Genomic DNA, 25,813 nt, shown 5'->3' on the forward strand with positions numbered 1-25,813 from the left:
TATAGGAAAAAAAAAACTTTATTAAACTTCCTTCCATCTGTTTTGCTGGGAAATTATTAATTAAATTGCACACCATTCAGCTCCATAATTTTTCACTAGTTTGGTTGTCCGTCAAAACCCTCCTCTTATGACATTGGTGACTTGGGGAAAACTTGCTCACTATCCCTAAGCGTCTGCTTTCTCACGTCAACTGGGTGTGGTGAGAGCGTTTACACGTGTTAATTCAGAGTCACAGTGCCTGGGACATATGGACGGGTCATTGTGACTTCAAGGTCACAGAGTTATTTTATTTAGCGAATTTCCTGAGCCCCTTTCATGTGCTAAACCACCCGGCAAAGGGTACTGGCAACACAAAGGGGAACAATCCTGGCATGGAGAAGGCGGGATGCCAAAGGGCACATGTCCTTAGCCTAGTTCTCCTCATGAAGAGCCTGAGTCTCGAGGAAGTTTAGAATGATGGTTAAAACACACCAAAATTTGTTAGGAAAGCATACTGTTGAAAGGAAAAAGAAAATGGTTGAAGGCACTGTGCGTGCTGGCTCAGGACACGGTGGTGACGACCTCGCTGCCTGACGGACACATCGTTACTTCTCGGCACCCACGTACGCTGCCAGGGGGTGATCTTGCCAGCGAGGCAGACAGGCCAGGCTCTCGGCCACCTCCTTCAGGACGGGCCAGCCCCAGGCTTCAAAGAATGGGGCCAGGTTCTTGTGCACAGCTTGAGAGAACTTCTTCACCCAGAGATTCATCTTGCCAGCATTGTCTCTGGGGAAGCCAGAGAGGGTCTGGTAATCCGCAAAGAGCTGGGTGAACGGCTCCCAACCGAAGGACTCCTGGAGCTGGAGTGAGAGAGAGAGAGAGAGAGAGAGCAGAAGGGGATGTGGAGTGTCCCAAACTAACCGGGGTGTGGGAGCTGTGCATTTTATGCAGAGTGTATAACATTGTCCCCGTCATTATCTTCACACCTCATGTCTGCCTCCATCTGCCCAGTCTATGTCGGCACACGGATTCCCCCTCACTGAGCACGCAGCCCTGGACCATGATGCTGCACCACTCAACCTAGTAAAGAGACTCTCTGGAACTCGAAAGTGTAAAAGGATATTCAACCAATGACAATCACTATTCTTATCTTTCATTAAAAAAAGAAGACGTCCCTAGATCTTGTGTTTCAGTCAGTCTGAGTTAAGAAACTGTAATAGCCTACGTATTTGGCCTATCAGGACCCCGTAATCTGATGACTTCAACACTTTCCAGAAACAATGACCATACTTATCCGGTTTTGTATTCGTGTGTAGGGGCATACACACGCCGTGGTTTGCATGTGAGAGTCAGAGGACAACTTCAGGATGTCAGTCCTCACTTTGCACTTTATCTGGGGTGTAGGGCAGAAGAGGAATTGTGGGTCAGGCAAGATCCTGAAACATCTTAGTAAGTCAGTGGGCTAGACTGAGGGAGAATAAGAAAGACCTGAACTAAGGCTGCTGTAGCAGAAATGTTGGGAAAGACTTCCTGCGGGTGGAGGGAGCCACAGGTGCCTGGTTGTCCTGAGACTCAGGATTCAACATGGTAAGGGGCTCCTGCATAGCACTCGGAATTGAGGCTCAGGGCTGCAGGCCCTAAGACTGGCTATATAAGAGAATGGAAATGGATCCAGTGTAACTTCATTCATTGACTGGAACTAATTCTGTTCACTCTTCAAAATTTAGCAAAAGGGAAAAAAAAATCAGAATATACAAGTGCAAAGGCCTAGGGATTGTCATTACATCCTGATTTTAGGCTCTAGGTCCATCACTTAAGTAAGCACTATTGAACAGGATTCTCAATGGTTATACTCACATATAAGACGAAAAATGCATCGAGGTAGAAGAGGGACAAGTTGGCACGAAGTGATTCAGTGGAAGGGGCGATGTGGAGGGGAGTCAAAAGGTGGTAATGAGAGAGGATTATGAATTGTCAAAATGCAAGTTGAAAAATTGGATCAAAATACATATGACTTGGGCTGGAGAGATGGCTTAGCGGTTAAGCACTTGCCTGTGAAGCCTAAGGACCCCGGTTCGAGGCTCAATTCCCCAGGTCCCACGTTAGCCAGATGCACAAGGGGGCGTACGCATCTGGAGCTCATTTGCAGTGGCTGGAGGCCCTGCCTCGCCCATTCTCTCTCTCTCTCTCTGTGCCTCTTCCTCTCCCTGTCTGTTGCTCTCAAATAAATAAATAAAAATAAAAAATAAAAATAAAAAAAATACATATGACTTATCAGACTGTGAGTAGTGAACTATGTAACTCCTCTAAATGGGGTTTCTGGAGACATTGAGAAAGGCGTGGCATTGGGCATAGCTTTGAAATTTTGCCGACACTAAATCTGAAAGCAGAATTTCAGCAGGGAGCACCCCTGTGTTCCAGGCCATAGGGGTTCAAGGTGTGTGTGCTCCTCCCACCGGAAGTAGACTTGCTTCATGGCTGTAGCGTTCCATTGGATTGTCCAAAGGTTTTGGGCTCTGGTGGTTAAGTTGGAAGTTTGATAACCTTGCTGGTGTGATTTATTTCCTACAATGCCTACTTGTTATGCAGTTCCCTTGTAGATGTGTCCCTGTAGAAGGCTGTAAATGCTTAACCCATAAAACAAAAGGCAGGAAAACCAAACAGAACAAAACAATGACTATTGGGGAACATTTGCTAAGGAGCCAAAGAAGCCAGAGGGTGGACTTCTTGCGACTTTATCTTGGAGATGTCTAACTCAGAGCTTTTGTCCCCAGTCAATGTGCTAGATAACAAAGATAAATGAGTGATAGAATTTCCACTTTCCATTTCCTCGTTACATTGCAAAATCATAGGGGAGCAGGTTTCGTTTCCATCATAAATAAGGTAGATAACCTGAGAGGTACCACTAGTATCTCAAGTCATGGGAGTTGGTGGTCCCAGGCTGGCGGGGGTCCTGTAGGAGGTGAAGGGTTCCTGGGGGGGGGGGGGGATACAACATGACTACGGGGTCTGGCAACCCCACCTTCCCGAGTTTCTGCCCAGTACCTGCAGATATGTCTCCAGAGCTGTCCACACGTTCCAGTCACCCAGGGGTGCTCCCTTGTGTAGATGGGCTTTGATTCTCTGTTCTCGTTGTAGCGGGGCAAGAGCAGGGTGAGCCCGGGCCCTGGGGATCCCCAGAATTGTCTCATGCACATAAACTGACCAGAGGTTGCAGGTGGCCTCCGTGGTGTGTGGGGGGAACTCCCAACCACAGCACTGCTGGTTGTGACCCAGCTCGTGGATGGGTCCCCACAGACCTTCCCTCTTCATGTTGGCCTCACTGATCAGCTCCTGCACGGACTCCAGGTGACACATGATGGGGTACCCCGAATGCATCCAGCCTGCGAGTACAGGGGGAAGTGGTCAGTCCTAGAAGTGGGTCCGCCTGAACCTTCTCCCTCCACCCCTTCCAGGACGGAAGCTTTCTGCACAGCATCCTGAAGGTCTCCAATAATTCCGACATGTCTGGGATGGTTGGCTCTCTTAGAGTTCCCGCCTGCCCCCCAGCCCAGCCTCCCCCAGCTGACTTTCTCCTCACTCGGTTCCTAAGAACAGAGAGACCTTTACACAGCCAGCAGTCCTTGCTGGAACTCCACGTACGCACACCCTTCTTCTGCACGTGTACTCGAGTGTGTGGCAGTGAGAACAGTGTCTGGATCCGAGATCGTGGAGGCCAGGACGCAGTCGGGTCTCCCCCACTCCCAACCTGCACTGGAGACCAGATCTGCCCTCTGTGACAGAATAACCTTGCCCCTTAAAAATTATCTATCATATATCTACCTAGTAACTATCTATCGGTCATCTATCTATTTACTTATTTGCACTTGTGTGTGTGTGTGTGCATACCAGGGTGTCTTGGTTTCAAATGAGTGCCCGTCAAGCTTTTATATGGGTGTCTGGGGAATTGAACCCAAGCTGGTAGGCTTTCAGAGTAAGTGCCTTTAATCATTGAGTTTTTTCCTCATCCCCTTTTCTGTTTCATCTTTGTTTAGTTTTACATATGTGTGTGTGTAGTGTGGATGCGTGTTTACACATGTTTGTATGTATGTGGGTATATGTGGGGTGGGAGCGTTCTAGTGCGTGCGTGTGTGTGTGTGTGTGTGTGTGTGTATGAAGGCCAGAGGCTGATGTTGAACATCTGCTATTGCTTCTTGAGCTTACTTTTCGAGACAGGGTGTCACTGTACCTTTCACTCAGTACTTCGGCTAGACAAGTGATCCAGTAGCCTCAAGGATCCTCAGAGACCTCTGTCTGCTGTGTGCTGGGATACCAGACATGAACCACCATGCGTAGCGACGTATGTGGCTGCTGGAGATCTGAACACACACCGACAGGGACACCTTCCTAGACCCTGTCTTGTTGTTGTGTTGAGGCAGGGTCTCGCTCTAGCTCAGGATGACCTGGAATTCACTATGCAGTCTCAGGGTGGCCTTGAGTTCGTGGTAAATCCCTCTACCTCATCCTTCTGAGGGCTGGGATTAAAGGCATGCGCCACCACGTCTGGCCTGTCTTTTTTAATAGATAAGAAAATTGAGATCCACAGGAATTTTTCCTATGTAGGAACCAGAGTTTCTCATGTTCTTCCTCTGTCTCTCTCTTATTCCCCCTCTTTACTTTTAATCTGACTCATATTGGAAAAATGGTTCCCTTTGCATTCTTTTTTTTAATTTGTATTTAGTTGAGAGAGGGAAAGAGCAAAGAGAGTGAGAGAGAGAGAGAATGGGTATGCCAGGGCTTCCAGCCACTGCAAATGAACTCCAGATGCATACGCCAACTTGTGCATCTGGCTTAACGTGAGTGAACTGAACCAAGGTCCTTTGGCTTTGCAGGCAAGTGCCTTAACCTCTAAGCCATCCCTCCCGCCCTCCGTTTGTACTCTTCACGTGGTATGCTGCTCACTGGCACTGCTGACCTCCCGGCACTGATTGGCTGAGACGGAGATCTCATGACATCGCACCTTGTGAATGAAATCACTGACCTCTTGCTTGTAAGCATCCTTCATTCCCATCATGGGCCACGCTTTTAGGTCTTTCTCCTTGCGCATGATGAACAAAGTCATGTCTTACATACCTTGGAAATTACACATGAGGGAAAAGAGTAACATAATGGGGTCCACTGGCAAGGAGCAGTCCCGGGGGGCACCCACCTGCTGCAATCTGCACATCAGCTACGATCCTCTCAGGCGTGTGGAAAGGGAAGGGCTTGGCTGCCAGTCTGGCTATGGCCTGCATCATTTCATCCCAGAGTTGGAGCAGAGGCTCGGGGTCCTTCAGGGTTTGGAGGTGTGCGGTTGGCACTGTCAGGATGATGTTGTCCGTGGCCAGCTCTCCCCAGGGAACCATATGCTCCTGGACGCAATCTCTCCACTCTTCCAAGGATGTCTTACCTGCAAATACACAGGATAAAACCCCTCCGTGCACCACCTCAGCTTCCCTTTGTGCTTCAAAAGTTACCCCTGGAACTCCAGGGGCAGGGAAATCAAGCAGGGTGTATGGGCTACGGGGTGAGAACAAGCTGCTGCACCCTTCTCTCAGCCCTGCCCTGTATCTCCATGGATACAGGGTGGTCCTCTGCCTGTCCATCCATCGTGAATAGCTCTTCATTTTTATTTCTGCTGATCCTTCTCACTCTCACTGTTCAGGAACCAACTCATAGTCATCCAACACCTGAAGTCCCCCCTTCCTCAACGCCCAGGCCGCTCACCCAACTTGTAGTATGGGGCAGGCACAGCCCCTCTGATGGTGATAGACAAAGGACCCAGCTGACAGCCTTTGGGCACGATGATGTACAGGAGGCCACCCCAGAGACAGGGGACTGACCGTTGGGTCCTGTCCATACAGCACTGGTTAGTCACCACAGGGGCTCGGGACAGGTTGCTGGCCTCGGTCAGGTCATCTGTGTGGCAGCCGATCTGTACCTGGATAGCAGATTGTACCTCGTAAGAGGCAGGAAAGCCCCGAAGATATGCGTTGGGATTTTGCTTGGGGCGTGTGGAGGGAGGTAATTCTACACGAAATGACAATTTCCCTTTTCTACGAGTGGTACTCAGCAACTCTGAAAACGAGCATTCCAAAGTCATATGGACTAACACAGAGGTCCTCTTTCTCCAGGAAGGTAAATGGCCTCCCAGCCCGTGCAAGTGGATGTCCATCAGACATGAGTTGGTGAAACAAGAGATCTAACTGAGGAGCGCCTTGTGGTGTCTTTCTACCGGGCAGAATCCTGGGTCCCCACACCATGCCTAAGCAATGGGGTGATTCTAATGCTGTGAATGAGCCTGGGGGGTTCCAGTTTGCCCCTTATGAACATCAAGAGGCAACCCAGAGGCTGCAGAAACTGACCTGGGGTCAGAGAGCCAATTTGCTCCCCTCTTTCCATGATCCCCTTCAGGCTCTGCCTGGAATCCTAGGATTTCTTTCTTGGGTTTTGAATAGGAGAGCGCCAGGAGGTGTCTGATAAAAAGCAGCCCCCAACTGTCATGGAAAGTGATATGCGCAGTTGAGAAGATATCCAAATTTAAACTCTGTATGGAGGGCATATTCTGTGGTGATGTGGGTTATGGGACTAAGCACAGGCTTTTGATGAGAAAAAGGCCTCTGCAATCAGGAAGCAGGTGCTCTTCCTCATGCCTGCAAGTAGGTAAATCGCTGCATGTGGAAATCAGACTTTGAATCTAGCCTTGCGTCTGCTGTTAGTGGCTGCTGGGGGGACACTCAAGGAGCCCCTGAGACTCAGACGCCCCGTAGGGACAATCTAGGAGGGGCGCAGTCACCTCTCCCTGAGCTCCTGGAAACCCTGATAGGAACTGGATAGACCCAGTGGGGGAGAAGAAGACAACGTGGGCGTGGGAAGGCGCTGGCTGCATTTGGCGTGGCGCTGGCCGGGGAAGTCCGGCTTACCATCAGGCCAGCGGAGGCAGCAGCTTCAGACACACGGACCTGAGCGCTCTGTCCTTCTAGGAGGTACAGCCCAGTGCTCATCCAGGCGTCACTGTTCCCTGGCAATGGCACAGACAAGGCTGAGTCCCATGCTCCTGCACGGCTGCCTGAAGCCTCCCGCCCTTGCCACTTCTCTCCCTGAGCCTCAAGCCTCCTATGTCTCCTGGAGTCATCCCTCCTGAGCCCTAGACAGAACCCCAGCCTCCACCATCTTGGAAGGACCCAATAAAGCACAGAGGCTTGGCACCTGTCAGGTCCTTCGATGTCCGTCAGTCCCACCTCTCCCCTGCTCAAGGGTGCTCTGGGCACTTTCTGCTCATCCCATACCTGGGTTGGTTCCATTGATCTCCACCATGACCGGGTCTTCTGCGGGATGTAGATTGGAGAAGCAGGTCCAAGTGCCAAGCCTCGGGGCCAGCTGGGAGCAGTCAGTTCCAGAATGGGCCAGCTGGGTGGCCAGAGCGAGCACTGTAGCCTCACAGGAGTCACTGGCCACCGGCTTCTCCTTGCTCACAGCGGGCAGGCCGGACTGTCTCAGCATCTTCCTGAGGAGCCGGTGCAGGGACATGTAGGCGGGAACCTCCTCTGCAGGAATCTGAAGAAAGGCTGCAGCGTCTACTCCCAGCCTGGCCAGAAACCTCTTTTCCAAGCTCCCTCCCCGGTGGTCCAACACAGCCTGGAACTCAGACAGAACCTCACGGAAGTGGTAAGTCTGCGTGCCCGCAGCAGGGACAGGGTAACAGCCTGGACTGAGGGTCCGAGGCAGGATACTGAGGCCAAAGCTGTTGAGGAGGATGTTGCCAGGGAAACCAGCCAAAGCAGAGTGGCCTGGGTTCTGGGAGGCCCACCACCAGGCCTGGCCACCAATCAGCAACCCTCCACCCTCAGCCACAAACTCCCGGAGCTTCTTGGTTTCCTGGTCGCAGTAAGCCACGCAGCAGTAGACGTTCGTGCCATTGGTCAGATGGGACTCCAGGCTGCAGTTCATGCCATTCTCCAACAGTAAAGGGTACAGATTTTTCAGACGGGTGTTGACGCCCACTCTGCCTGCCTTGTCCCTGGCTAACCAATGCACGGCATTCAACAAGAAGGGCTTCAGCTTAGGAGCGAAGAGGATGCCTTCGTGGGCAGCCAGAACCACACGGCCCCGGCCGTAGTGGGCAGCTGCTAGGAAGCAGCCGAGGGAGGAGTCAAACCCCAGAGGGAAGGCCAGAGCCCCGTGCACAAGCAGCTGTGAGGGGACTCCCCCGGTCCTGATGTCCAGCTCCGAGATGCCACGCAGCAGCTGCTGGCGGTCATGTCTGAGCTCCACCCCACACCTGGGAAGGAGACAGGAGGGTTGGGGAGGTGATGGTCAGTTCATGGACTTCTCGCAGAAGCCCACTGAGTGGAGGAAGTGGGCATGATGCACGGCAACCCTCTGCTAGCGTTTTGGGATTTTCAGTTTATAGTGACGTTGGTTTCATCAAGTCCAAGTCATTCTCTCACCTTCTTATAACTGACTGCACATCATCGCTACTGTGTACTTTTGCTGATTGACACTTGAGACACTTGTCTTCCCATGACGAGATTGTCACAGGCTTGGTAAAGTACGGAACAGGGAAGCAGCGGACTTATTTGTTTATCTTAAAATGTTCACACTCTAAACTAGCAATCCCAGGAAATCTTGCCACTGATTCAGCTAAGTGGTCAGTACATCAGCTTGGTTTCATGTCTTCTAACAAAATTATTAAGCAGATAAATAAAGATAGGGAAAAAAACTAGTGCATTATGTCCAGAGAAAGCAGTCCTATTTATATTTTTCCTAGAGCTAGTTTTCAGCAAGCAAGGCTATAAAAATGTCACACTGCATTCTCTGTAAGCTACCTCGGAACTTGTAGTGCATGTGTGTGTGTGTGTACAGATGCATGTGTGTGGAGGACAGAGGAGGACATCAGATGTTCTCATTTATTGCTCTTCTGCCTGACATATTTCCCTGACAAGGTCTTTCAAAGGACCTGCAGCTCACATAGTTTTTTCAGTTAAACTGGATGACTGGGGCCCCCAGTGAAATTTCTGTCTTCACTTCCCTCCGCCCTGGAATTAGTCACGTGCAACCTTGCCTGGCTGTTTATATGGGTGCTAGAGATGCCCTGGGACCCTCATGCTCATGCCGGAAGAGCTCCTTCTCATCTCCCCAGTCACAAAAGTAGTTTCTTACACTTCATATAACTTACATAGCTATGCACACTTTAAATTTTTCTCACTTTACTCTGGTAGGAGTATTCACTATTTCTTACTGAGAAATGGTCAACATGTAACGAATTTACAAGAGGTTCTGTGGACTAGAGAGATGGATCCGTGGTTACAATTATGTACAACATGAGGGCCAGAGGGGGCCGGAGGTGCGAGTTTGGTGACCAAAGCTCACATAAGCAGCTGGGCATGCCCATTCACATCTGTACCCCCAGTCCAGTGGGGAGCAGAGACCAGAGAAGCACTTCGGTTAAAGAAACCACAAAAAGCTCTAGAATCAAGCTGGGTGTGGTGGTGCACACTTTTAATCCCAGAACTCGGGAGGCAGAGGTAGGAGGATCATTGTGAGTCCGAGGCCAGCCTGAGACTCCGTAGTGAATTCCAGGTCAGCCGGGGCCAGAATAAGACCTACGTTGACAAACAAAACAACAACACAAAGCTCTACAATCAGTGAAGAGACTGGTCCCAATGAAAGGTGCAAGAGTGCTGCTCTCTTAGTTAAGCTGATAGCAGCACAAGGGTGATGCAGAAAGACACTGAGGACGCTCAGCACCTACCAAACCAGAGATCCAGAGGCTCCTAAGTGCCCATCACTAAAGTAGACTTACAATGCTCCCAGCATAGCTCAAGGAATGTTGTGGAAGAGGGGGCAGAAAGATTGTTAGAGCCACGAGTTGGGACATTTTGCACAGAGACATTGCCTCTCCCCCATAACTGACGGCCGTCCCCATAGTGCATGACCCTCAATCCCCATGAGATTGACCTGCATCCCCAAAGAGGAAGGCCTCTTCAGAACAGGGGCAGGGAGGAGGGAGAGGATGGTACCAACGTGTGATGTTTACATACAAAATATGTCCATATATTATTTTAAAAAAAGAATACAGGAAAACGAGGATGGTTAAAAATATAGCATTGGTGGAAACTATAAGTAGTCAATTATTTTCATGTCATCCTGTTTTCTTCAATAAAAGTTTTACAAGTAATGAAAACTAGCAACATTGAAAATTATTTTTCTAGTATCCACTTTTGTAATCTGTTAGTGACATGAACATAGACTTAACTTACGCACTAGTAAATCCCACTGCCTAGAATAATATGTGAGCTTAAAGGGTATTAGACAAACTTTAGATGCATAATCTAATGGACACTAAATACTACAGGAGGGAAATGACGTCTTAAAAGCTCATTTCTAGCTGAGTATGGTGGTGCATGTTTTTAATTCCAGCACTTGGAGGCAGAGGTAGGAGGATTGCTGTGAGTTCAAGACCAGCCTGAGACTACATAGTGCTTCCAGGTCAGCCTTGGCTAGATTGAGACCTTACTTTAAAAAATCAAAAACAAACAAACAAAAAGAATCATTTCTTTGTTCTTTTTTTTTTTACAGTCAATTAAATATTATAAACTTGGCTAGTCAGTTTTTTTTGTCACTCTGACAAAATATCTGAAGAAAACAACATAAAGGAAGAAAGAAAGGTTTATTTTGGTTCATGGTTTAAGCCCTGGTCCTTTGCCTTCGCTGTTTCTAGGCTGTGGTGAAACACAACATCAAAACAGGAGAGTGTGGTGGAGCAAAGATGCTCATCAGATGGTGTCCAGGAAGCAGAGTGTGAGAGAAACAGGAAGGGGGCAAGATAAGCCCTTCCAGGACATCTCCCCCCCACACACACTGGTCTACTTCATCCACCTGAGCCCTGACTCCTAATTTCCAGAACCTCCAAATAATGCTATTGCATCACAATACCACCACTGACAAGGTTGGAGCATTCATGATCCACACTGGCCAGCAAGCCAGCCTTTAACATGTCTCAGTGGGGGGGCACTTTGGATTCAAACACTAGTATAAATGGCAACAGGTTAGAGGAAGACATATTATTTTGATCAAGAGAGCATTTTCCTATTGTTTAAGGGTTTTAATAGGGCTATGACAAGGTTAAAATGCCTTTCAATTTGTAATTAGAAATTTGATGAGAATGTAAATGTTGAAAGATTAAAATAACCATCATCAACATTGACTATTTTATTGTATTTTCTTCTGTTTCTATCCCTACCTACATGTATAATACTTTAATAAACTTTGCATAATTTTCGTAGTGCTTTATATCTTAAGGTTGCCTATTGTATCACTAATATTTTCCTTTACTTTTAAGGTCAATGAATACATGATTTCTGATGGGCACATCACTATCTGCTGTATGACTGTACTATATATCATACATTATTGTTGAAGAATCTCCTATTAAAAAAAAAAAGACTTTGCTTCTTCCATTGTTTCATGTAATTAGTGACAATACTACCAGGAACTATGTATGTGCTACGGGTGTGTGCATTCTAGCCTTAGCTTCTCCCTGTCCCAATCTTTCTTTGTTCATTTTCCTGCAAATACTAGGTCTCAATGAGCTTCGTGAGACATGCATCTCTATCTCTGAGTCAGCTTCTCAGGAAACCAACAAGGGAAGCTGGAAATGCTGGGAAAAATTCACAGGTACTTCCCGTGGTATTCAGTAATTCCATTTGCAGTGACTCAGCAAAACTGTGAAACGGCGTGCACCAGGGTATTCATTGCAATATATTCATAGTAGTAAACACACTGGAAAAAAAAAAAATCTCATACTGAGAATTCCAGTGTCTGTCCATAGGAACTTGTGAATAAATTATAGGATGTCCACACATGGTTTATAGTAGAATATGTAGGGCACCTTTATATACTGTTAAGGAGATGATATCCAGGCTGACAATTGGGATCATGTTGAGTGCAAACAATATGGTAGAGGAAAACGAAGAGAGCATGCTACCACCTTATTCACCCAAAGGGAAAAATATCACTGTGTAGATGACTGTGTGTGTGCGCGCGTGTGTGTGTGTGTGTGTGTGTGTGTGTATGAGAGAACATCAATCAATTTAAAAGGAAAGAAGGAAGAAGGTAGTTGTAGGAAGGGAACAAAGACAGAATATAGGGTTAAGATTTTTACTTTGGAGGTGCACAATTATTTTGTATAATTATATAAAAAATTAAATAGCAAGAGCAAATAAACGAGTGGTCATTAATATTTATCTCATGGTATAACTGCAGAGAGGAACTCTTCTACAGAGCATTAAAGGATTATAAGCTGACATTTATGCATAGCTAGAAAAAAAATACTGTGAGGACAAAATCACTTATAATAACCTTTGTTACAGTTTGTTGCTAAGAAACACTTGTTCAATAGTGTTAAAGATTCTGACGTAGTTCCATGGAGAGGCAGCAAAACAAACTTTAAGCGGAGTACCCTTCCTTGGCCCTGGGCTCTCCCCACGGGAGCCGACTCCGGGGTGGTCAGTGGCAGGCACTCTTGGGTGATGAAAATTCCTTACTTCTGTAAAAGTTATTCTTCTTTTTATAAACTTCTGAGGGGAGAAGCCGCTAACTAGACAGAAGACCTTGCTATGGGATTAATGTGATGTAGGTCAATTTTATTAGGGACTAGGCAAAGGCATTGGCTAGGTTTTAAGGTCATTATCCAGACTTTAGCTGGCCCTGTTGTCCCACCTGGGCTGTCACCGGCCTCTCCCCAACCCCACCAACCCTACACCTGGGGTAATAAGGGCCACAGTGTGGGTGCATCCCTGTCACCTGTCCCTGTCACCTGTCCTGTCCAGGGAGTCTGTGCTCTAATGAATATCTGTCTCACAGCGTGGCTTCTCCCCTGCCCAGTTTCTTCCTTCTGTTTCTGCACGGAGAATATTTCTTTTTTTTTCCATTTTTTATATTTATTTATCTGCAAGCAGACAGAGAGAGAGAGAGAGAGAGTTATAGAGAAGAGAGACAGAGAGAATGGGTGCACCAGGGCCTCCAGCCACTGCAAACAAACACTCCAGACACATGGTTCCACCTTGTGCATCTGGCTTACTTGGGTTCTGGGGAATTGAACTTGGGTCCTTTGGCTTCACAAGCAAATGCCTTAACCACTAAGACATCTCTCCAATCCCTGAGATCCATTTCTTTTTTTAAAATACCTATTTTATTTATTTATTTGAGAGAGAAAGAGAGGGAGAGAAAAAGAGGGAGAGAGAGGGAGGGAGCACACCAGGGCCTCCGGCCACTGCAAACAAACGCCAGACACTTGTGCCACCTTGTGCACCTGGCCTGCATGGGTCCTGGGGAATCGAATCGAGGTCCTTTGGCTTTGCAGGCATGTACCTTAACTGCTAAGCCATGAGACTATTTCTTAATGAGCTTAGTAAGCACAGAATTCGCTGTCTCTGAGTCAGCTTCTGGGGAACCCAGCCCGCAGCCAGGGGAGCCCAGCAATGCCAGTAACATTGCGCGCGTCCATCCCGTCACTCAGCAATCCCGCATCACGCTGCTGTTGGCAGTACTGTAATCTCCACTTTTCAACAGTTGTGTCAACATCACAAGACAGAACAAGTATTTCATTACCCTGATGTCTTACAAAATGGGGTGTTTTTCATCATGAGAAAACAAATCGAATCTCAACAAGAGATTGTTAAGATTCAGAAAACAGAACAAAAAAATATACTGTCCTGAATTAAAATGGAAAATGTCAGTATGAGCCCGTTTATGTATTGATTATAACAAAAAGGAGACTTATGATCAGCTTAATACAATGAACAACCTCACACGAAGAATGTGAGTGTAACTTACTGCTCGTCACCAAAAGAGACAAAACTCCCTCCAGCAATGGACGACGCCTGAGGTGGCACACGGACAAGCCAAGGCAGACGCCTGTTACCCAAAAACAAGGGGCTCTGTCAAGGCTGGGCAGAGATTCAGTAGTTAATGTGAACTGCCGCACGGTGGCCACGCATGGTACGGTTTTAACATCAACACAAATGATAAATGAAATGCATAATGTTTCAGTCATAGATTTAAAATTATACTAAAACGTCAAGACACATTGGCGACTTTTGGAAGATACTGAGGATCAATTCGGTGTTTTGAACCTGGCTTCCGGATGGGAAAGAGGAACTAAGCATCTACCTTGTCTTTCCCTCAATTACACCACAGGGTAAGCAAGTCGTTGAGGAATAAGTGCTTTAGAAAAGTCCTCTAAATAACAGGAATCTTAGGACTTTAGAGGCTCCAGTTATAACCCCTAATGAGCCGACGGGTGTAGAGCTAAGGAGTGACTGTTAATGGCTGCTCGTGTGACAGAGAAAATATCTGGCATTGTGCTTTCTGCAGTGACTGGGCAAAGTACCACCAAACCTCTAGAATGAGAGTTGAAAGACTTCCTTAAATATATTATTTTTACTTATTTATTTGAGGGAGACAGAGTCAGACAGGACCTGGGGGGAGAGAGAGAATAGGCATGCCAGAGCATACAGCCACTGCAAACAAACTCCAGACACATGGGCCATCTTGTGCATCTGGCTTACGTGGGTCCTGGGAAATCTAACCTAGGTCCTTCGGCTTTGCAGGCAAGTGCCTTAACTGCTAAGCCATCTCTCTAGCCATTGAGAGACTTTCTTATAGGGTCAGATGAATATCTGGGCATTTATGGTCTTTGCTGAAAGGAAGTCTCCTCTGCCAGCATAGCTTGAAAGCAGCCACAGGCGGTTTGGGAGTGAATAGCCATGACGTGTTCCAATAAAACTGTATTTACAAATCTGGGGCTGGCTCATAGGCCTCAGTGTACCATTCCTGCTGTAGACTCCAGATCAAACATCCAGTTTGCAGGAGCTACAAGGACAGGGTGGGGATATTAAAAGCCCCAGACATGCACTCAGCAAAACGTGGGTGGAAGGAATCTTCTAGAAAGAGTACCTGAAGTCTTCTAAAGTAAAATAAAAAAAATATATCTGGACTTTACTTAAATGCCTATGCTGAGAAATTTTTTTTCAATATTTTTAAAAATATTTTTTGTTTATTTATTTATTTGAGAGCGACAGACACAGAGAGAAAGACAGATAGAGGGAGAGAGAGAGAATGGGCGCACCAGGGCTTCCAGCCACTGCAAACGAACTCCAGACGCGTGCGCCCCCTTGTGCATCTGGCTAACGTGGGACCTGGGGAACCGAGCCTCGAACCGGGGTCCTTAGGCTTCACAGGCAAGCGCTTAACCGCTAAGCCATCTCTCCAGCCCGAGAAATTTTAAAAAAATAGTACGACGCTGATGGAAATGAATGGTGCTATCAAAGGAGGAGGACTTTGAGTTTGACAGAGATGCCTTGTAGTTGCCTTGTCAAGGGTTCATACCATAAACTGGATGTGATGGCTCCTGCCTATAGTCCCAGCCTTCGGGAGGCAGAGACAGGAGGATGCCTGTGAGTTTACGGGCAGCCTGGTCTACGGACTGAGTTCCAAATCAACCTGGGTGAGACTGAGATATTACCTCCAAAAAGAGTTCATATGGGCTGGAGAGATGGCTTAGTGGTTAAGCGCTTGCCTGTGAAGCCTAAGGACCCCGGTTCGAGGCTCGATCCCCCAGGACCCACATTAGCCAGATGCACAAGGGGGCGCATGCGTCTGGAGTTCGTTTGCAGTGGCTAGAGGCTCTGGCGTGCCCATTCTCTCCCAGTCTCTCTCCCTCTCTCCCTCTCTCTCTTTCTCTCTCTCTCTCTCTCTCTCTCCCTCTTTCTCTCTCTCTCTCTCTGTCTCTTTCTCTAAGTTTGTCGCTCTCAAATAAATAAATAAAAAATTTAAAAACAAGAGTTCATATTGTCATATCATTAAGAAAAATACGTTGAGCCAGGTGTGGTGGCGCACACCTTTAATCCCAGCACTCAGGAGGCAGAAGTAGGAGGATCGCTGTGAGTTCAAGGCTACCCGGAGACTCCATAGTGAATTCCAGGTCAGCCTGGGCTAGAGTGAGAGCCTACCTCAAAAAAGAAAAGAAAAAAGAAAAATACGTTGAGATATAGATGGAATGGTAGTGTTCTGAGTAGGAGAAAGCAACTTGCTAGTAGCTAGAACAAGGGCCTTGAGGACCAACAAAACTACACTTACAGTGTCACCTTGTAAAGAAGCCTGTCCCCGTGCCTCGGCATTCCTTGGAGATAGCCTGCTCTCCAAGGTCACTGCGTCCCTGCTTGCTTTTGCTGAGATGAAACATTCTGCAGTCTGCAGATTTGTGATTATAAAAGAGAACAGAAAGTGTTTTTCAAGTCCAAGTGGCAACAGGGTCTGCCTGGGACGAATAACAGATAAAACAAACCATTTACAGTTTAAACAAGTAACCTTAAGGAACAGTTCTGTCCTTTGTCCTTGGTTACCTAGAAGCCAGTGGTTCTGCCTCCTCCTCTTTGGTTTTGTTTTTGCCTGCAAAGGAAGTCTGAGGTTGTGTGGTCAACTCCAAGTCCAGTCACCAGGAAGGAAAGGATCAGTATCAGTTCCCTGATTCAAAAGAAGACATACGGGTATTTCTTGGGTATTGATGGTTGGGTCAAAGCTAAATGTCTAGTCCAGGCATTATTTCAGCAAAAACACTGTAAGTCCTGGACTTATACCAGTGGTATCTCCATCCATCCATCCAGCGGCATTTCCCTAGGCACCTCTCCCATTCGCTGGGAGTTCTACTCTTTCCTGTCCTCCTCCTTTGATAAACGTGCTATCTTCTCTGCAAATGAAACTTCTCTCTTTTGAGAACTCACCCCTCAGTGTCTATAAATTTCATTCTTCAAGTCTGAAAACCAAGGAATCTGGAGCCTGGCTTAGAGTGACCTTGGTGAGTTTTGGACATCTTCCAGTGCCCTCTGAGTTAAGCCCATCCAAGAGCCAGAAAAGGCTTCGCCAATCTCAAGGCGACCCTTCTCAACAGGATGTATGATCTTGTTTCAGAATCATCTGGAGTGCAGACTCAAACTATGAGAAGGCTGTTGCTGGGGTCGCTGGTGACTCCTGGAGAGTCACACACTTGCACACACTTGAAGTTTTTAAAAAAGCCTACAAAATAAACCCTGATTCAGCGGCAGAGGTAAACAACTTAGGTAGCGATGAAAAAAAACAGGTTTAGTTTGCTGAGAAGGAGTGTCCCTTGGTGCAATTTAGAGAACTAAGTTGCTGAGATTTAACGTATTTGTGGAAATGCTTTTTCTTAAAGAGCCAGGAGAACATCCTATTGTTTCTGGTCTCTGCCAACAGGACTTGCCTCTGCCACTGCATCTTGAAAGCAGCCACAGGCAGTTTGGGAATGAATGGCCATGTTTCAATAAAACTTTATTTACAAAACACGGGGGCTGGACCACTTTGCCAATTTAACTCCAGAGTAAAAAACATGTTGGAAAAAATTAGATTTACCTCAGTGTCCCTGGTAACTACAACTGTTCCCCAACACATTCGTCAGATAAGGAACCCTGATGTGCTGCTTGAGGCCCAGGGCCTTGGGTTCTGAAAGTCAGTCAAGAATGACAAACTCCTTGTTCCTTGCAGTAGGAACTTGACTTTCTCCTGAGATGCCCGTATAGGAATATCCAGGCTCTTGGACTCTTTAGTAGCCAAGGTTGGCTGCATGATTACGTTAGGTTCACTAAAGTATCAATGAAAGTCTAATGGCTAGAATTTCCAGAAAATAGATGACTTTCTAAGTTAACAAAAGATAGACAGAGCAGGTGTATCTATTCCAGGAATTATTGCTTGGTTGTAATTATAATGTCCGGAAGAATATGGACATCTTACAGCAAAAATAATGAAAACAATACATTATGACAAGAGGGGAGGCAGAAAGGGAAGAGGGGGGAGCGAAGGACAGAGAAGGAGGGGAATAAAGACAGAGAAAGAGAAAGTGAAGGAGAAGGAATGGAGGAAGAAGGAAGGAGGGAAGGAGAGCAAGGCTATGAGTGGGTTATCAAGGAGATACTAAAATACACTACCTACCTGGGGTTCACGCTGCAATAGAAAATCTCAGGCACGGTTAATCTACTACCGTGAGCCCTTCATAACATATGGATTAAATAGTCACATAGGCATGGTTAATCTACTACCGTGAGCCCTTCATAACATATGGATTAAATAGTCACATCTGAAAACCAAAAGATTCAAAATTAAATTCCTATTCTCTTCTAAGTTGTCTTCTTACAATCTTCCGTTGTTCAATAAATGGTCACGCTTGTCTTTTGACATGACCTTTTTTGTTTTGTTTTGTTTGAGGTGGGGACTCACTCTAGCCCAGGCTAAGCTAGATCTAACATCTGTCTTTAAGTCATTAAGACCCAAACTCACAACTCCTCTTTGCCCCTTGCTCCATATCCAGTTGTTTGGCCAAGACTGTGGAGCCCTACCTCAGAATTATACACCATCTGCACCTGTTTCCAGAAGCTCCATTCCCATTGCCTAGTCTAATCAACTGCTCTCACGTGGCTTCTTGGTGGGTGCCCTTCCTATATTTGATGCCTAAGTCTATTCATCAACTAGAAGGCATTATGTCAGTACCCTGTAGACACGCCAAACGTTCTTCCCATCTCAGAATCGATTGGATCAGCAGTTCCTTCTTAGAGGAGCTCACTTCCTGTCAACACAACCTGCATACGTTCTGCTCCAACTACTCCGGCTTCCTCAATGTGGTGGGAATATCCCAAGCTGGCTTCTGCTTTATGCGGACCTGTCTTCTCAGCTGTCTGTCTACGTGTTCATTCCCTTCCTTACTTCGGGGTCTTTTCAAATGTTAACTCCCAAAGAAGCCTTCCAAGCCAACATTTCGATGCTTGCCCCTATGGCCACGGCCCATCCCCCTTGGCCGCCCTCTGTGCTGCAGAGGTTTTAGATCTTGGGCTCTTTCCCCTGGATCCATGTGGCGCAGAAGTTGCTGAGGAAAAGTAGAGAGAAGGACCCACAACTTCTTCAGATTGCACTTCTGGTAACTTCCACGCCTCACACCGTCAGAACTCTCACCCGGGACCCCAGTCTTGTTGGATACATCTAGCACGGCTCTAGCATCTATCGGGCGGCCATAGGATCTCGACCTCTATCCCAGTCCTTCCTGATCGAGCCCTGTGCGGGTTTCTGCTTTCCTATCTGCTATCGCTTCAATTCGATATGCTCAACCCCTTGGGTCTGACACACCACAGTCATTCTACGCACGCTGACGACTGCGCCACCCCTGAAGACGTGAGCTGAAGTAGCCTCTATTCCCCTTCATGTTGACTGCACAGTATTCTAATTTGTGGCTCTTATCAACACCCGGTGGACCGCTTATTGTCTATTGGCTTCCTTATCTACGTGTTTCTCCACTGGGCGACGCGCTTCTGGACAGAACACTTTGTTCTGGTCTCTGCTACATGGCTAGCATCCTCCGTGTGGCGGATCCCAATGGTACGGACTCATACACACATACCAGTGTTCCTCCACTTACTTAGGAAATGTACCTCTCGGTTCCAAGCATGAGATACGGAAACAGAAGGGTGATGAGTTCTCCTACCAAATGAATTATTGCTTTGTCCACAACTGAGTGAATGGAAGCTCATGTAAGAGGCAAATCAGCTATTGTCTTAAAACGAGTGAAAATCCACAGAGGCAGGCACACTCACCTGACATACAGTGGGATCATGGGCACTTTCTTAGAGATCTTGAACTGGTCTCTGTCCCCATAGATGTCGGTGAAGTACACTCCGGCCACACTTGTCACCTGGTTCCCAGGAAACCTGAACAGCACCTTGTCACGGCCATGCTGACTGGCCCAGTACCAGGCCTGGCCGCCAATGAGCAGGCCCCCTCCGCTCTTCACAAAAGGAATCAGCCCCTTAGACACGGTGTCACCATAGGCAGCGACACAGTAAACCCCTAGGGAGTTTCTTGGCTCGGGCCCAGTCTCAGCCTCAACCCCGGCACCCTGTAGGATGTTCACCAGTGAGGCCAGGGAAGGGTGCACCAGCACAGGAGCCTCCGGGGAGGGCCGGAGCCAGCCGACTGCATTGACAAGAAATGGGGTTAAGCCAGCACACAGCAGGTAACCCTCGTGGGCCACCACCACGAGGCGGCCTTTGCCGTAGGAAGAGGCAGCGATGAGCACCTGGCCCTTGTCATTCACCATCACTGGGAAGGCATCCTCTCCAATGAGAAGGAGCTCACTGGGAACAGGGTCTTTGGGGAGATCCCAGCTGGTCACTCCATTCATGAGGGCCTCAAAAGCAGCAGTGGGAGTTGCCATGGTTTGGTCAGTTGCTGGGGAGGAAGCAGAGGGGAATGTTGATCAGAACAGATGGAGGAACAAGGAAAAAAAAATAAAAAGCCAAACAAAGGGCTGAGATGGCTTAGCAGTTAAAGGTGCTTGCTTGCAAAGCCCACCTGCCAAGCTTCCATTTGCCAGCGCCCATGTAAAGCCAGATGCACAAGCTGGCGTCTGGAGTTTGCTTGAGTCGCCTGTGCACCCATTCCTTCATTCTCTCTCTCCACTTTCAAGGAAGTAAATAAATAATATTTTTTAAAAGAACTAAACAACTAAATGTATTTAGTACAAATTGAATTAAGATTTCCCACTGTGGTCTGGAGAGGTGGCGTAGCGGTTAGCGCTTGCCTGTGAAGCCCAAGAACCCCGGTTAGAGGCTCGATTCCCCAGGACGCATGTTAGCCAGATGCACAAGGGGGCACATGCATCTGGAGTTCATTTGCAGCAGCTGGTGGCCCTGGCATGCCCATTCTCTCCCTCCCTCTCTCTCTCTCTCTCTCTCTCTCTCTCTCTCTCTCTCTCTCTGCCTCTTTCTCTCTGCCTGTTATCTCAAATAAATAAATAAAAAAGTAAACAAAAATTTAAAAAAAAAAAAGATTTCCCACTGTGGCTCAAGCCTTGCTGTCCCTCTGACACTAAATCCAGGAATAGTACAGAAGAAGACTCCACTTCCATGACTCAAGTAATTTAGAAGAGGTAAGACAATGAGACCATAGTCAGGCACAGAGATCAAAATCTATCAATTACCTATGGCTTTGTCATGATAAGGTATGGATGGGCAGGAAGGCTACTTAGGAATGAACGATGGGTAAAACCTAGTGGACAACATGGCATTGAGGCTGAGCCCCAAGACGCTGCAGGGAAGAACATCCCGGCAAGCAGCAGGCGCAGGAGGAGGGCTGAGACCTGCAGAGCCCACAGGACCAAGGAGAGGGTCTAGTTGATGGCCTGGCCGGGAATTAACTTGCTATTTAAGTTCTTTGAACAAAAGGGTCACGTGACCTGCCAGAAACCTCATTTTTTTTTTTCCCCGACAGCTTTGAATCTATTGCCTGGAAATACCTTTTAAATTACTGGGTCTGCCCTAGGATGGAGGTCCTCACACTAGGGTAACATTCCACAGTCGCCAGAGTTCCTTTAAAATTCATTTTCAGGCCAGTATGTTCACTGAGCTCATTGCAGTCCAGTTCCCTCTCTCCTTCTGGATAAATTAAGTGGGCCCAAGAGCTGTTTTTGTTTTTATTTAAAGTATTTTATTTATTCATTCATTTATTTGAGACAGACAGGGAGAGAAAGAGAGAGGGGGGGAAAGATAGAGAAAAATGAGAACGGAGGCCCGGGTTTGGTGGCGTATGCCTTAATCCCAGCACTCCGGAGCTAGAGTGAAACCCTACGGAAATATCAAGAGAGGGAGAATGGACATGCCAAGGCTTCAAGCCACTGCAAAAGAACTCCAGACGCATACACCATCTTGTGCATCTGAATTACATCTGGATTACATCTGGAGTTTTGGAGAATCGGACCTGGGTCCTTAGACTTTGCAAACAAGCGCCTTAACTGCTAAGTCATTCCTCCAGCCCTCATTTTCATTTTGTTTTAAAAGACTGCTGAGGCACGGACCTCATTCATCCATGTCCCCTTCTAGATTCCCTGAGTGACGCAAAGAGTGCTCCAGGCTGCGCCCTCTCCTCACCTCTGAGGACTCTCCTGGACACTCACATGCCTTTTCTCCTCTATAGCTGGCAGGGCACCCCCAAATGGCTGTGAGGTGACTTCCTGGGTTAGCTTCATTTGGTGGAAAGGGACACAGATACATCCCCTCCCCCTCACGTGCATCCTAGGTGTCCCCAGAGTTCTGTGGCGTCCTTGGTACGAGCAAACCCCAAATGAAGATGGAGCAAACCATGGAGCATCATTTGCCACCTTTCCAGAAAGTCCATTCCCATATTCTCATGGACTGCTAAGCCGCTAGTTTGGTTAACGTTATCTCTGGTCTCTCGCAGGCAGATGCGCTCCTCAGACTCACAAGCACCTCCTGGGTCAGAGTCATCGCGTGCGTTGTACAGCATCTGTCAATTAGGACTCGGCAGAGCCCCGGCGTGTCCGCCACGCCCCCGGGGTGACATCTCCAGCGGCCGCAGCCTCTTGGAGCTCTGAAGCTCCTGCCCACGTCCGGTCCATCTTCCCACCGCCCTCACCTCCCATCCCCAACTCCAAGGCATCACTCCCAGGAAAGCGATTTCATAGGCGCACAGCGTGATTCAGCTTAGAGGGTTCTGAGTGGGAAAAGTCAGTGGGAGGCAGGCAAGGAATACTAAGTTCAAGAGGCCCCTTAAGTTGTCTTTGAGAGGGAAAAAGCATCCCTCTCCTCTAGTTTGATGAGAACAGCAACACGCCAGCCCCAAATAAATAAACCCCCAGATGAGAAATCTGCCCCGGAACAACAGTCCCACGGCTGTAACCCTGTGTAGCACACACGCACACGTACACACACGTACACACACGTACACACACACCCCTTTGACAGACTAGTGACTCGCGTCCAAAGAGTGGAGAGAAATGTTTTAACTAGCAAAGAGGACCAGAATCACGAAAACTAACTAAACGAAAACCATAGACCTAGAGAGAAGAAACACTGCCCGCAATGGCCCCCAGCATCCCTCTGGCACTTTAGGGGACCCCTCCCGGTCGCCCGGGCCGTCCGCCCCCGCCTTCACACTGGGATGTCCCGGGACTGAGAAACTCACGCCGCGGCGGTCCTGGTCCCCGGAGACTGGCGCTTCCACCGCGCCCGCGGGGCCTCGCAGAGCTCGGGACCCGCCTCCGTCCCGGGGACCCCGCCTTCCTCCCGGGGATCCCGCCTTCCTCCCGGGGATCCCACCTCCGTCCCGGGGACCCCGCCTTCCTCCCGGGGACCCCACCTCCGTCCCGGGCAGCCAGCCTTCCTCCCGGAGATCCCGCCTCCGTCCCGGGGACCCCCGCCTCCCTCCCGGGGACCCCACCTCCATCCCGGAGACCCCGCCTTCCTCCTGGAGATCCCGCCTTCCTCCCGGGGACCCCACCTCCGTCCCGGGGATCCAGCCTTCCTCCTGGAGATCCCACCTCCGTCCGGGAGACCCCGCCTCCCTCCCGGGGACCCCCGCCTCCGTCCCGGGGACCCCGCCTCCCTCCCGGGGACCCCACCTCCGTCCGGGAGATCCCGCCTTCCTCCTGAAGATTCCCGCCTTCCTCCCGGGGATCCCACCTCCGTCCCGGGGATCCAGCCTTCCTCCTGGAGATCCCACCTCCGTCCGGGAGACCCCGCCTCCCTCCCGGGGACCCCCGCCTCCGTCCCGGGGACCCCACCTCCGTCTCAGGGACCCCGCCTCCCTCCTGGAGATCCCGCCTTCCTCCCGGGGATCCCACCTCCGTCCCGGGGATCCAGCCTTCCTCCTGGAGACCCCGCCTCCGTCCCGGGGAGGAGCAGGAAGGGGCGGGTTCTGCGGGGCGGAGGCCGGGGCTGCGCTCGTCCCTTGGGCACCCCGGGTGGCACTGTCGCTGTGCGCCGGGCCGCGCGGGGAGCTGCCCATCGCGGGGCGGGGCTGTCCTGGGGGCGGGGGAGCAGCTAAACCGGAAGCGGTCTGTTTGGGGGGGCGCTTTCCCGGAGGCTGGGCGGTCCCCGCGGAGGGACCACCGTGGCCTGGCAGCCGCGGTCCAGGCCCAGTCCCCGCCCTCGGTCGCGGCGGCTGCCAGCTCTTCCTTCCCCGGGGATGGGCGATCTCTGCCAAAGCTATTCTTGCACCTCAGTGTAAAAAGTCGAACTCCAAGTCTCCAGTAAACCGGAATCCGGGCGAGCAGGTCCCCGAAGGACAGGGTCATTCCCGGCTGCGCCCTGGGCTGGGCTGTGGCGCCCCGATTCCGGGCCGCAGGGGTGTCCCCACCCGGGACCAGGGCCTCCTAACCCTGACCTCTGCTGGCCCGAAGCGCGGAGCGTCCTCCTGCCACGGCCCGGGCAGAGTGGACATCCGGTCATCTGAAACGCATTGAAATGTGGCCCAGGCAGAAAACGTGACCGTGCGGTCAGCCAGGCAGGACCACGCGTAGGAGGCGTTAAGCTAGAGTGACGGAGTAGATGCTGTCCCAGTGTCTCCCTCAAACGGGCCACCAGGTGAAGGCGAACCCCCCAAAAAGGCCTTTGGACCTCGTTTTCTCAGCTGGTCGAGGTGTCTCAAGCCTACAAACCCAGCATTCTGGGGGCTGAGGAAGGAAGGACGACTGTAAGTTCGAGGACAGCCTATACTGCATAGCCAGTTCCTGGTTAGTCTCTGTTAGAATGAGACCCTGTCGTAGGAAAAAAAAAAAAAAAATACAATATTTTTCCTCGAGCTCCCCTTTTGGGTTACCAATGCACAGTTTATAAAATCATCATGGGTTTGTTTTTAAGTCGGTACAAGTACATGGTTGTCTTTTTACATAATGCCTCACTTTAGGCAGAAGTTATGCTCACAAACATCCGCACCGAATCTTAACCTGCCCAGGAATCCCCGTATCCCATCTTCTGTCCTTCCAGCCTGCCAAGCCGTCTTTTCACCCCATCTCTGGACTGTTCTCTTGATGAATGGACTTGGCTGACCAGTTCTCCATCTGTTTGCATTTGCATCTTGTGTCTCTTCATTTCTTTCCTTAGTTGACAATATACTTGGAGAAACTTTCTTGCTCCTCTGCACACAGATCTTTCTTCAGCAGTCCACCTCCTGCTGGGGAGGAGGGTCAACCTTGCAAGCCAGGCTCTGTTTGTAGCACTCTTCCCTGGCCACAGAGTGGACGCCTTCCCCAACCTGTGTTCCATCCTTTTTTCTCTGAAGTACCCACACAGTTGAACGCAAGGCTGATGGGCCCTTCAGTTTTAGGCTTTCTCTTCTACACGAATACAATAGGATACTGTAGCTGTATTCATTCTTGGAAGTTTTTCAACTTATTCTTTCACTTGTTAAGTTAAATTTGGTCTAAGGCAGCCTCCCTACTTTGAGATCCTCTATAGAAAAATGTTCTAACTTGACTTATGTAAACAAACTACAGCCAAACATAGGACTATATTCCTTAAAAAGTTTTTAAGGGAGGGACAACCATGGAGGCACATACCTTTAATCCCAGCACTAGGGGAGGCAGAGGTAGGAGGATGTCTGTCAGTTCTAGGCCAACCTATATAGAGAATTCCAGGTCAGCCTGGGCTAGAGCTAAACCCTAACTTGAAAAACCAAATATATATACATACATATGTGTTTGTGTGTATGTGTGTGTGCTGGAGAGATGGCCACGTTGTTAAGGCCCTTGCCTGCAAAGCTTAAGGACCCAGTTTTGATTTCCCCAGTACCCACATAAGCCAGATGGACAAGGTGGCATATGCATCTGGAGTTCATTTTCAGTTGCTAAAGGCCCTAGCACCTGCTCAAATGTGCACACGTGTGCGCTCTTTCTCTCTCTCTCATAAATAAATAAAATATTTTTAAAATTTTATTGGAAACAATATATGAACATGAT

At 48.8% G+C, this 25,813-nt stretch overlaps 2 protein-coding genes across 4 annotated transcripts; one reads left to right on the plus strand and one right to left on the minus strand.

The window, feature by feature from the left end:
• Nucleotides 1–23,810, minus strand: Tcaf2 (TRPM8 channel associated factor 2). 3 transcript variants are annotated; one of them, XM_045160966.1, is made up of 8 exons: nt 23,699–23,810; nt 19,656–20,289; nt 7,287–8,278; nt 6,921–7,018; nt 5,725–5,938; nt 5,168–5,407; nt 3,025–3,362; nt 1–839 (listed from the first exon to the last, which is right to left on the minus strand). In XM_045160966.1, exons 2-8 carry the CDS (start codon nt 20,273–20,275, stop codon nt 585–587), a joined length of 2,757 nt encoding a protein of 918 aa, XP_045016901.1. In that variant the 5' UTR covers nt 20,276–20,289; nt 23,699–23,810; the 3' UTR covers nt 1–584. The 3 variants fall into 3 exon arrangements, with proteins under 3 accessions (XP_045016901.1, XP_012804776.2, XP_045016902.1); XM_012949322.2 differs by lacking the exon at nt 23,699–23,810 and adding an exon at nt 23,041–23,084; XM_045160967.1 differs by lacking the exon at nt 23,699–23,810 and adding an exon at nt 20,413–20,465.
• On the plus strand, nt 21,098–24,319 carry LOC123463986 (basic proline-rich protein-like). The gene is made up of 2 exons (XM_045160084.1): nt 21,098–21,101; nt 22,968–24,319. The coding sequence occupies exons 1-2, from the start codon at nt 21,098–21,100 to the stop codon at nt 24,317–24,319; spliced, it is 1,356 nt and encodes a 451-aa protein (XP_045016019.1).
• The last annotated feature ends 1,494 nt before the right edge of the window (nt 24,320–25,813 follow it).

Source organism: Jaculus jaculus, chromosome 10 (genome assembly GCF_020740685.1).
Source record: "Jaculus jaculus isolate mJacJac1 chromosome 10, mJacJac1.mat.Y.cur, whole genome shotgun sequence".
In the NCBI taxonomy this organism is placed as follows: Eukaryota; Metazoa; Chordata; class Mammalia; order Rodentia; family Dipodidae; genus Jaculus; species Jaculus jaculus.